The 13,502-nt window shown below is 40.9% G+C and overlaps 1 protein-coding gene across 1 annotated transcript in view; it reads left to right on the top strand.

The window, feature by feature from the left end:
* ntrk3a (neurotrophic tyrosine kinase, receptor, type 3a) overlaps positions 1-13,502 on the top strand; it is a gene marked incomplete at both ends in the record, with an annotated part of 339,329 nt that overhangs the window by 181,217 nt on the left and 144,610 nt on the right. Inside the window, 2 exons of the mRNA XM_080027751.1 lie at positions 113-159; positions 5,311-5,413. Coding sequence (XP_079883877.1) covers positions 113-159; positions 5,311-5,413 — 150 coding nt within the window. The remainder of the gene's footprint in view (positions 1-112; positions 160-5,310; positions 5,414-13,502) is intronic.

Raw genomic sequence — 13,502 nt, 5'->3', positions numbered from 1 at the left:
TAAGTAGCTCTGCACTTTATAGTTGTTTATGTGATGACTTTAGACATGCAACAGGGCAGTCAACTGTTGTGCGTTTTAAACCCCAGTGTGTATCTGATTGTGTTTCTACCAGTTACCCCGACCGCAGAGACACACAAACCTGAAGAAGACACCTTTGGGGTGAGTGACTGAAATGTTCAATATGTTGAATGTTTTAGAGAAACATATAAAAATCTCATAGCACAGCTGGGGGAAAATATTCAAATGCATTTTTCTCTCAGTAATATTGAGGTTATAGTTGAAGTCAGAAAAAATTGAAGGTGCAAACAAAGCTTTTTAAAATTGCACTCAAATCAAAATTATAAGTGTGTGTGTGTGGGGGGGGGGGCAAAATATTTGTGTGTGTGTGTGTCAGCAACTGGAAAAGGGAAATGTACACCATTCAATGTTGCAAGGTATACATATACAGTATTTATAGTCATTTGAATCAAAGTCTTGTTCTTACGTACGTACCTGTACAGTATGTACCACAACAGATGTGAAATAATGACAAATATGTATAAGTTCCAGCCATTTGTAACCAGTGTTGCCACAGTTACTTTAAAAAAGTAACTTAGTTACTTAACTGATTACTTGATTTTAAAAACAACTAAGTTAGACAAGTTATTACTTGATTTTAAAAGTAACTAAGTAAAGCCCCTATCTCACTGGGCTGCGACAGTGTGCGACAAGTTGGAGACACAAAATTGCGACAAAATGTGCAAATTAGCGACAATTTTCACTTGCAGTCTCACTGAGTTGGTTCCTCACGACATGTTTGCGAATGTCTTGCCCAACACTTGCCAGGAGGTCGCATTTATGTCTCGCGAACGTCTCACGACCGTCTCAATTTTGTCTCAAATCAGTCGCAATTTAGTTTCATATGTCGCCAACCCCTCAAAGTTGTCTCACATTGCTCGCACTTTCTGACTCGCGGAAACTAAATTGAGAAGGGTTTGCGACGCGTTTGAGACACATGCGACCACTCTGAGACTATTTTGAGACAGATTTGTCGCACACTTTTTTTGAACATGTTCAAAATTCATGCGACAGGACTGCGCGGCTCTGCGACTCATGCGAGGAAATTGAGACCTCCGCGAACGTTTGGAGACAGTTTAGAGACTCGTTTGCGAATGAAGTCTCCAACTTGTCGCAAACAGTCGCAGCCCAGTGAGATAGGGGCTTTAGATTACAAGTTACTTAACAAGTTACTTTACAGGTTTTGAAACCTGTATACCTCAATTTAGAACATGCACATATTAAGAGTCATTGAAAATATAAAAAATAAAGCTTGTACTAGGCTAGTAGCCTATAGGTAGCCTGGTCCAACCAGACCATCGTACTTCATTTAATTTGTACTGAAGGTCTGGAACTGCTGTAATTGGCAAACGTTAACTCACTTGGAGGCGGGTGTCTGTTGAAGTTTAAAACTATTGGATCTGCCCAGTGCCACTCTGGATTAGCCAACCAATCGCATAACGTTTGGTCGTGACATATGTCATGAGCCGGCTTCTGACGGTGCGTTCCAGTTGTACAGGGAACTTGAACATTTCCGACTTCACTACATATTGTAGTCTATGGATCTACCGGTACCTGGCAACGGTAACTTGCTAGAGCCTAACGTTTAGTTATTTGGATGAGAAAGGTTGTAGGCGTCCATACTTTCCTGAGCAGATGCACTGGAACACAGTCAGGTCGCAACTCGGAACTGCCAAGTCGGAAATTTCCGAGTTCCGAGTATAAAGGAACGCAGCATTCAACTGAAACTGGAGCGCGACTTCGACGTCATCTTCTCAGCCACTCACTCTGTTCGCTGAAGAAATCTCAGAAATCTGTTCGAGCAGGATCCCACTAATACACCCCAGACCCAGACTGACTACTGAAGGGAAATGAAAATTGAGCGGAAGTAGGTAGGCGGGTGGAGCCAGGCTAGCCTATAGGCATACCATTTTCAAAATAATAAAAATTATGGTTTAAAAAATGTAATAAAAAAAAGTTTTTCCTCCCATGAAAATAAATGCATTCCTCCAAAGTGCAAAGAAAGTAGCAGTGTCTTTAAACTTAACTTGCTTGGCCCTTCACTTTCATGCATTCATCTGACTTTACTCTGTGCTGTCTCATGTGTTGATGGACTGGGTGTGTGGCTACCAGTCCCCATGTGACTATACGTTTCCAAGTTTTAATTACTTCTATCTCGTCAACGTACCCCGGATCCTAAATATCCCCATATAGTAGACGCTGCGTTTGTTTTCCGCCACAGTTCAGCTTAGTCTCGGCCATAATGCTGCTGCACACACACACACAGACAGACAGACAGACAGACAGACAGACAGACAGACAGACAGACAGACAGACAGACAGACAGACAGACAGACAGACACACACTGCATGTCGAAGGAGACGAGGGGTGTTACCAAAAAGACGAGAGGAGCGGTTGGAGTGTTAGATACACACGCGTGCACATTTATTTACATAAAATCGCAATCGCAGCCATTTGTGCAGTTATGTAAATGTTTTACTAAGGAGAATGACAGAAATAGTAACGCATAGTGACTTTGATGAGTAATTTTAATCTGATTACTGGTTTGGAACTACGTTAGACTACTGAAAAAAGTGGTCTGATGCCAGTAACGCGTTACTAAGTAACGCGTTACTGGCATCACTGTTTGTAACTATGGGTTGAAAAAAAGAAGTGTAACAAATGAGATGAAAAAATCTTAAAGGTTGTTTTTAATCCCAGCTTTTCCTCTCCTTTCACTCTCAGCCGTTTGCTTCTATCTGCTGCAATCCTCTGGTGGCTGGTGGGCCTCAGAGTTGGTTGGAAATGTAATTGAGTTCATCTCTTTTCCTGTAATTGACTGGGAAAAGATAACTGTCAAGGCTGACGTTTTTTTTGGTATGTGTGTGTGTTCACACCGTATTTTTTGTGTTCAACCTTCTTCATTCAGATCAGTACAAATGTCTGTGTTTATGCATTTTAAAATGTATGTGTATGTGTATATTAAAAGATACTGTCATATTAAATGGTAGATGGAAATATTGAGGCAAAACATCAAATGTGTTCTTATACTAGTGCTTGAGGAAAGCATGGTCATGGTATATTAAATTAAAAATCTTCATCCCCGCGAGAGCACAAATGTGTTTGGCAAATTTAATATCAGCCCATGAATTTTAATATTAATTGTGTGCTAGTGATGTGAACACTAAACTGTCAATCCCATTTTACGGGCAAAAAAAAAAATGTTGTGCTCATGTTCACAATTTAACCTGAGGTTGTTTAAAATGTTAAGCAGTTCACCCTCTGTGGACTAAATATTTACGATAAGATAAGAAATGTTAAAAGACATTAGTTGTGGAGGCTAGGAAATATGGGCCTGATGGTTCAACAATAGCTTTCTAAGGGTGTATTCACACATGCCGTGTTTAGTTAGGTTGAAACGAACTCAGGTGCACTTCCGCCTTCGGTGCGTATCTTTCAGGCAGGTGTGACTGAATACAGCAATAGCACCCGGGGGCGGACCAAACAAGCGCTCCGAGACCCAGCTGAAGAGGTAGTCTCGGTGCGTTTCCAAACGCACTCTGCTGGAGTTCGTTTGTGGTGTGAATTTGTCCGGACTCGATCCGACCCAAATGCAGGAAGCACTGTGCCTTTTCTTTTTAAATAAATTGCCGTCAGCTTCACATTATGGGAAAGTGTTGTTGTCGCCATTGTTAGGACGATAAGTTGTGGTTTGACCGGGAGCCCAGAACAATATATTAGGCTACATTTGATCAAGAGCACGCGTAAAAATGCTGAATGTGTTCAGCGATCAGATAAAGGAGAGGGGAGCATCTCCCGCACAGTGCCAACAGGTTCATGCTGCGCAAGAAGTGTGTGTTTTTATTTTGCTTCTCATGTACGGGACCGTCAATACTATCCCCGTGTCAGTTTGGGAGCTGAACTGCACTGAACTGACACCCAGCTGATACACAGCTTAATCAGCAGTGTCGGCATGAGCCTATTCTTCTCGCGAGCCGCACGTCCAGCAGCAAAAATACAGCAAAAATGATGTTTCACATCGTAGACTACAAGCCACATAATGTGGCATTGTCATAGGGCTTCATATTATAACCATATGAAATAACAATAATTAGATTGTTTTCTTCTTTATTTATAGGCTAGATGTAGGCATTTTTTATTATTTTTAACCCCATATTTTATCAATGATATATTTCACAGTTTTTACTTTGTTCTTCCTGCTTCTCTCCACCCCAGAATGTCTGTCCAATGAATGAATGACCTCAGATCACGTGTGGTTTTGCTTCGTAATGCTGGTTCACTTACAAAAGGGGCAATATGAAAGTGGACCACACCAAACAAAATAAATTCTAAACTCTATTTGGTCTGGACCAAAGCAAGTGAACTAGCGGACTTTCCCTGTGTGAATACACCCTTATAGCGCTTTCACACCTGATAGTCTGCTTCTAGTTATCTTCCATGGTTCACACCGTCATGTGAGAATGATACATTGGTTCGGTTCACTCAGTTCCTGAACTGCTCTATAATTGGTCAACATTTCCATGCTGGAAAACTACAGAAAGGAACTACAGGAAGTAGATGGTCTTCCTCATCCCATAATGCAAGGCGTAGCTGGCTACAGGAGCTTGTTACTAAGTGCTTCCTGCAGTTGGGTCGGACTCACTCCACTAACATTCTCACCACAAACAAACCGCACCAGAGTTTTTTTTTTTTTAAAGATATTTTTTTGCATTTTTCATGCTTTATTGATAGTGTGAAGAGACTGAGGTGAAATGGGGCAGAGAGGGGAGTGACATGCAGAGATCGACCGCAGGCGGGAATCGAACCTGGGTCTGCTGCTGGGGGGGAGGGCGGGGGGACGGGGGGACGCCCTACCAACTGAGCTAAAGGCGCCCAAACCGCGCCAGAGTTAGTTTGAAATCACACTCGGGTGCTCACCAAAAGCAGACCAAAGAAGCGCGCCTAGTCGTTGTTGAAGATGTGGTCTCAGTACGCTTGTTTGGTCCGCTTTTGGTGCGCATCCGAGTGTGATTGTTGTGTTCCACCTGCACAAATAAATTGAAAAAAAGGTGAAAACGAACCTGAGTTAGTTTTAATCTAACAAAAGCACATAAAAGCGTAAAAGCGCCCTCAGATTAAAAATATTCTATTTATTTGTTAAGGACTGCTGAGGTCATAGCTGTGCAGAAACATCTTCATCCTTTCTTTGTGTATCTGACACCATTTGTCTAACACTTATTTTCCTTATGTCTTCCTCCCCTTCTTGTGTGTAGGTGTCCATAGCTGTAGGCCTGGCAGGCTTTGCCTGCGTGATGCTGGTGGTTCTCTTTCTTCTCATCAACAAGTATGGACGACGCTCCAAGTTTGGCATGAAAGGTAAGAGACCGGTTTATCTGCAAAAATCTATTTCCTCTGTCTCTCTAAAGATTTCTCACATCTCTATACCAGGCTAACAGTGTCTGACATTGATCCTGAACAAAGCTTCAAGTTGTGACTCGTGTGCAGTCAGTGCCAGTAGTTAGGGGGCTGTGGCTATGCGCGTTGGGTGGTCGTCCTCTGTGTATGATTGTCCCTTGTAAATGTGTCCACCGACTCAAGGGATTACCTGTATAAATGAATGTTAAAAATGAATAATAATAATTTTAAAAAACTATTTATTTGATTTATTAGGGTCCCCACTAGCGAAGGTACTGTATATATACACTCACCGGCCACTTTATTAGGTACAGCAGTTCATTTTCTTGTTAACACATATAACTTATCAGCTAATAACATGAAAGCCACTCAATTCATATAGGCATGTAGACCTGGACAGGACAACTTATTGAAGTTAAAACCAAGCATCAGAATGGGTAAGAAAGGGGGTGTAAGTGATTTTGAAAATGGCAATGTTGATGGTGCCAGAAGGGCTGGTATGAGTATTTCAGAAACTGCTTATCTAGGCAAGGCAAGGCAAGGCAAGTTTATTTATATAGCACAATTCAGACACAAAGCCATTCAAAGTGCTTTACAGGGGCAAGATTAAAATACACAATACACATTAGAAAAGCGAATGAATAAAACATTTAAAAGCGAATGAATAACATTTAAAAAATTACAGGTTAAAATGGAAACAGAAAAGTCTTCAGACTTGATTTAAACCCATTGATGACGGCTGCTGCGTGATGCCACATTGTATCTCCTGCCTGATGCTGCGTCACGCAGCATTGTTACTTTATCTAATGTTCATGGCGTGTGCAACATAGAATGCACCGTCATTGGTTCAAATACACATGAGGTGGGTTTTGTTGATTTTTTAAGACCACGAGACCACCCAAAAAATGTGTGGTTTTCCGAAAATCACGCCAATCAAAAAGTTAATAAATAAATAATAATTTAAAAAATATGCCAGCTGTGTCGGCGATAGTGTATTACAGAACAGTTAGTGGCGTTCGGAGCGCATAATCAAGGTCTACTATAGGCTACTGACGAAAATCACACAACACATTGCATCTATTTATTAACAATATTTATGAATTTAGGCTATATTTTGCTGCTCCAACTCAAATTCAGCCCAGCCAGGCGATAGTTAAGTTTCAGTTTCGTTTTCATCTCCGTGGTATACAGCCGTTTGGACCAGCTGATCGGCTCCCGACAGCAGGAGTCAGTCTGCGTTCCAGTTGTACTGGGAAATCGGATTTATGGTGCCAGTGATAACTGAACTAAATAATAAAATAAAGCTATCTTCTCCTTCCTATATCTGTCTATCTTTATCCCTCCACTGCACACTCAGTCACTACTATCCATGCTAAAAGGAAGCAGGAATATATAACCTCGTTTAGCACATTATTTTTAAATATTGTATATTATTTATTATTATTTTTCTCCCCCATCTAATTTTGACGATTTTTAGAAAAATGTGTTGGTTTGTAAGCGCTAAGGGAGCATGTTTAAATAAAACCTGTGAACCTTAACTTTTAAATGTATTTTATTTCATGTTTCTATGTGCTACACAGGCTTAGATATTAAGGTTTTGGTAGACTTTACAATTCATACTATTTTTTCAGAAAACCCTCAGGCATTAAGGACATGCATCCTAGATTGCCATAGTCATCAATGGGTTAAAAGAGCTGAGAGTTGCAGCAGACCTCAAGTTCTCTGGGAGTTTGTTCCAGAGATTTGGTGAATAAAAACTAAAAGCTGCTTCTCCTTGTTTAGTCCTAACTCTAGGGACTGTAAATAGACCTGTCCCAGACGACCTAAGGGCTCTGGACGGCTCATAACGTATCAGCAGATCGGTAATATATTTTGGCCCTAGACCATTTAGGGCTTTATAAACCAACATCAGTATTTTGAAATCAATTCTTTGAGTGACAGGAAGCCAGTGTAAGGACCTCAGAACTGGGGTAATGTGATCCACTTTTTTGGTCCTAGTGAGGACTCGAGCAGCAGCGTTCTGAATTAGCTGAAGCTGTCTGATAGATTTTTTTGGAAGGCCAGCAAGGACACTGTTACAGTAGTCATACTAAAGATAAATGCATGGACAAGTTTTTCTAAATCTTGCTGAGACATAAGCCCTTTAATTCTTGATATGTTTTTAAGGTGGTAATAGGCTGATTTATTAATTGATTTAATGTGTTTTTTGAAATTCAAGCCTGAGTCTATGACAACACCAAGATTTCTGGCTTGGTGTGTGGTTTCTAGCATAACAGATTTAAGCTCTGCACTGACTTTTAATTGTTCATATTTGGCACCAAAGACAATTACTTCAGTTTTGTCGTTGTTTATCTACTGGGATTTTCACATACAACCATCTCTAGGGCTTACAGAGAATGGCCCGAAAAAGAAAAAAATATCCAGTGAGCGGCATTTGTGTGGCTGAAAATGCCTTGTTGATGTCAGAGGTCAGAGGAGGATGGGCATACTGGTTCAAGATGATAGAATGGCAACAGTAACTCAAATAACCACTCATAGTCATTACAACCAGGGTATGCAGAATACCATCTCTGAACGCAAAACACGACCAACCTTGAAGCAGATGGGCTGTAGTTCCAGACAAGGACCTGAAAAACGAATATGTTATTTTGGAAGTTTAAAATAATTTTTGCAATTACAAGACTACCGTAAACTGCAATCTACAGCCTTTGAGAAAAATGACATTGTCTTTTGCATTGATTTGTAGAGATGCCTTTAAAGAGGACCTATGATACTTTTCGACTTTTATGACCTATAAACGTTGTTATAATGATTTATAGTCATGTTTAACCATACTAGAGTATCAAATAATTACGTACATGCATTTCGACGTATTCCCTGCTGACCGTCTGGGGTGGCTATGCAGAGCACTAAACACTATGGCAGCCGGTCGAGCCGAACTCGTTCAAATTTCCGGATTGTTTCTGTCACGCTTGGGTCGTTTCTGTCATGTCTCCATGTATGCAATGCTGCCGCTCAGGCAAGCTCCGGCTGCATGCCCCCACCTTCCTGAAAATTTCCCGCCGCTGGAAGGAAGGTAACCAATCACAACAGAGTGGGGTTTGCAGCAGGGGGGGGGGAGGGGCGGAGAAGCTCAAAGCAGTGTGTAGAGAGAGACTGCTGTGCTCGCTAGGGTAAGAGGAAGAGTGTCCCGAAAATCTACCTAGTTTTTTGTGATGTGATCAGTGTTGGGAATAACGCCGTTTAAAATAACGGCGTTAGGTAACGCCGTTATTTTTTCAGTAACGGGGTAATCTAACTAATTATTTTTTCCGTCATTACAACGCCGTTATCGTTACTGAACGTTAAATGCGGTGCGTTACTTTGAATTGATTGAATAAACTGTGTAATCCGAGCGCACCCCTGGCTCCATACTACACAAACTGCTAGTGAGGAGACCGGGTGGGTTAACAACAAGATAAGCGATTGTTATTTCTTATACTGTTTTAAGATGTGTTTTATTCAGTGTGGACATTAGCGCCGTCACGTCAGTCAGCCGGAGCGCCTGTTAAGTGAAGTTTCTTTTTCTTTCTCTCTCTGTTGTGTGAGCTGCACGTTGCCGCAGTAACCACCTATCAATCCACGGTTGAAACGTGCTCTCCTCTCCCTGAGTTCTTTTGCATCGCCCTTGTGATGGAGTTGCCCTATCTCTATAAATTATAATTTATGCACGTTACTAACCGGCCGCGATTCGCCGGTTGCAACAGCTGTTTAGCGTGTCATCACGAGCCGAATATTAATATTGTTCTTCTCCTGGGATCTGTATGCTGCTGTGCATGTTAAAGAAGGAAATAAACATAGGATAAATCCTTACTCCTCCTCTCATCGTCTCATGCTTCATAGTCTGACGTTTTTGGCCTTAAGTGGTGTTTTAGCGACACCCCTGAAGTGAATCCAGTGATATTAGCAGATCAGCCCGGTACATTCAGCAGTTTCCTCTACTACTTTTGTTGAGAACAAAATACTAGGCTACTTGAAGTGCAGGATAAACCTCTTGCTGTCTGTTGATGTGCAATACATATTGAAGGTTATGTAGCCTACAAGTAGCTCTACCTGTCTGTTATACTCATTTCAACTGACTTGTGAAAACTGCTCAGAAAAATCAAATTTTTTGGACATATAGGCCTAGCAACTTTTTTTTTTACAGTAGGCTAACGCAAATAGTTACTTTCCCTGGTAACGAGTTACTTCTATTATAAAGTAATTCAGTTACTAACTCAGTTACTTTTTGGAACAAGTAGTGAGTAACTATAACTAATTACTTTTTTAAAGTAACGTTTCCAACACTGGATGTGATTCGTGTCAGGTTGCTCTATAGCAGTTTTTAACAAGAAATGAAGACCAGAAAAGTATTATAATAGGATCTCTTTAAAGAAATCCTTGTGTACACTTTTTTTGTTAAGCTAGAGGTACCTTGTCCTTGATCAATGCTTCTTTTAAGTTTCATTTCTGCCATCATTTACCAAAGCCTACAGTATGGTTCACCATTTCTAGGCTGACCTCCATGACTTCAGTACTGCAAAAAATACACAATCTTAAGGTACACCTTCCAGCTTTTCAACACATCTCAAGGGTCTTCCTCGTGTAATGGAGTTCACTCACTTTTAAACGCACATTGGCCTAAACCAACTTGATTTTTTAAATTCAAATAACATTATCATACATCTGCAATAACTTCAACAAATAGGCAAAGATATGATATTTATTTAATCAAACTGACAATTGTTGATAATCCGTAACCTGTGAATTTACCATATGAGCCATCAAAATACATTTTAATTCTACCACTCATTTTATACCTGGCCCTTATAAGTGGCCCTTATTAGTATTTATAAAATAAATAAAATAATATTCTAAATAGGACATTCAAATGCTTCAAATTATATTTTAAATCCTTGTTTTAAGTTATCTGTGTTAAAGCTTATGTCATTGACAAAATCATGTGTCTGTTGAAAGCTCTGAAAGGTTGACTTGGACAGGGTACACACACAAGCGCAGTGTCGCGCACACTCACACAGACACACATACTCACACTGACCCCATGTCTGAAGGGCACACACACAAAAACACAATATCAACCATCTGTTGATACATCCATCTGTTCATTTAGTGCTGCCTTACCACCAACCCGCATTACCGCCTGTGGGGCAAGTCTGCACTCCTAGTCACACACAGTCCACACACACACACACACACACACACACACACACATACATATGGCTGAAATTTGACTTGCGGCACACACAAAGATGATGTGTGTTGATATGGAGTCTCAGCCCCTCAAAATGGATTTAAAAAAAAGATGGACTAGAGCAGGAAAAGTGAGGATTCCATTAAGTGTCTATAAACCCTGCTCTTCATACACTCTGGTCCTGTGCTTGAAGAAATCACAGCTCGGTTTTCCCTCCCAAGGAATAATTTAAATTAGGGCTGTCAAATTAACGCGTTAATTTTGATTAATTAATCACAGAAAAATTAACGCGATTAAAAAAATTAACACAGATTAATCGCACTTCTATATTGCCCTTTGACCCGGTGCAAAAGAGGTGAGATGATAGCGGAGCTGCACCTGTATCTTGCGGACACGGCCCGCACGGGATTAAAGAGTAAAGAAAGAAGCAGGGGAAAGGGGCCAAGGGCAAATAAGCATGAAGGTAGGAATACGTTTTATGTTATTCTCGCAGTGTCTGTGCATTATTGATTTAGTGGGTGCCTAGTTAACAATGTAGGTTCAAAACAGTAGGCCTATCTCTCAATCTTCCTCGTGTCTCACTTTTGTTTGCTAGTTGCGATCGTCTCAACGGAACCCCCGCCCCCTCTCACTCTTCTTAGCATATGCCTGTCTTTTTTCCTCCTTTGTGTGTGTGTGTGTGTGTGTGCGTCATTTAGCCTGCTTGTTTTTTTGTGTTTTTTTTCTTTCGGCGCTAGTAGTTCCTTAATATACTTAATGTAGAAGCCTGGCTGAGGGGAGGAGACAGAAGTTACGAGAGACGGAGAGAGAGAGAGAGAGAGAGAGAGAGAGAGACGAACGGTAGCCTACAGGCCTACAGTTGTTTATAAACAGGCATAAAAGTGTCATATAAGTGTGCGATTAATTTAGATTAATTAATCACAGAGCCTGTAATTAATTAGATACATTTTTTTAATCGCTTGACAGCCCTAATTTAAATGTATTTCTCTCTCTCTCTGTATTCGTACCTTCATTGTCACGATACTTTCTTTCTTAGGGAGTCTTAACTCATCAGGCTCTACACTTCAACTCAATGGTCAAAAGGGTGTACTAGCATGCGGCGTATTCAAAATAGAAGGCCACTTACAGTATGTATTGAATTCCTCGCATTTATGCAATATATTACAATATTATTAATTTATTTTCAGCTGTAATATATCATTTATGTTTATTCCCTTATGCTGCACAATTATATATAGGGGAGAACGGGGTAATCTGAGCCACTTTTTACATTTGCTCCCCTCTAAGCGAGCTAAAATGATATATCACTCAAATTTACACATTTCCCATTAATTCAGGATGTTTCCTAGAAATGGGCATTAGCAGATTTTTTTCAAGACAAAGGGCAGTGAAAATATGATTGTTTTAAAAAAAGTTGTCATGTGGCTCACTTTACCCCAGCTGTGGGGTAAACTGAGACAGACCAGAAAAATCAAGGGGGTAAACTGATCCACTTACCTTTACCTACCGTCGGCACAGCAGAAAACCCTGCAGATCAAGCTAGCAGGGGCCTGAAGGCCAAAACGTTGATGCAAGAAGGAACATGGATTAATGGACCAAACTTCCTGCTGCAAAGCAAACATGATTGGCCCAGAAAACCTGTGCAAAGGAAGGAAAACCTTCAAGATGACCTAGAAGTCAAGAACACAGTTTCAGTTAACACAGTCATAGTCGAAGATAACATGGAACCAATTAACAGATTGATCGACTACTACTCGGACTGGCATAAACTGAAAAGGTCAGTGATCTGGATTCTAAATCTGAAGGAAACCTTGCAGCATCTGAAAGATGAAAGAAAGGAGTATTTGAGAAAAGTCAATCGAAACCAAAAAGGACCCTGAAAAGCAAAGATCAAAGTTAGAGAAACACATGTATAAATACAGAACAACAAAATAAAAGAAACCACTTACCTTAGATGATCTGGTCGCCGCAGAGTCCACAATAATCCAGTTCAGCCAAAGACAGCAGTATGGCAAAGAAATTAAAGCTCTGCAAAATGGAAAACAAGTCAGTCGAAACAGTCAGCTGTTCAAACTGGATCCGATTCTGCAAGATGGCACATTGAAAGTTGGCAGAAGACTTAACAAGTCGGCCATGCCAGAGAACTTCAAGCACTCAGCAATACTCTCTAAGCATTGTAGAGTTGCCACACTGATCTTAAGAGAGACTTACACCAAAGAACAATACACTCCGGACACAGTTACTTCATGGCACAACCAAGGTGCAAGTATTGGATCCCACAAGCCAATTCTGCTATCCGAAAAAGAATCAACAAGTGTGCAATGTGTCGCAGGATCAGTGGAAGAGTCAGAGAGCAAAAGATGGCGCACCTGCCTGAAGACCGCCTCCTGCCTGACAAACCTCCCTTAACAAACGCTGGTGTTGATTTTTTCGGGCCGTTTGATGTTAAGCGGGCCGGAGAAAAGTCAAGAGATATGGCGTAATGTTCACTTGCCTTACCTTTAGATCTGTGCACATCGAAGTTGCAGATAGCCTCGATACAGACTCCTGCAATAATGCGATTCGGCGTTTTGTGTCTAGAAGAGGACAAGTTACTATCATGCGCTCTGACAACGGCACACACTTTGTTGGCGCTGAAAGGAAGATGAGGGAAGCAATGACAAAATCGAAAGAGTCTTACAACCAAAGGGAATACAGTGGATATTCAACAGCCCGACAGCTTCCCACCAGGTTGGGGTTTGGGAAATACAGATAATTGAACAGTGCAAAGAATCCTCATTTCTCTGTTGAAAGAACAAGCTGTGAATGATGATTGTCTTC

Source organism: Ammodytes marinus (genome assembly GCF_949987685.1).
Source record: "Ammodytes marinus genome assembly, chromosome: 5".
NCBI classification, from domain to species: domain Eukaryota; kingdom Metazoa; phylum Chordata; class Actinopteri; order Uranoscopiformes; family Ammodytidae; genus Ammodytes; species Ammodytes marinus.
The sequence above is the reverse complement of the archived record's forward strand: the minus strand, read 5'-3'. Positions and strand labels throughout refer to the sequence as shown.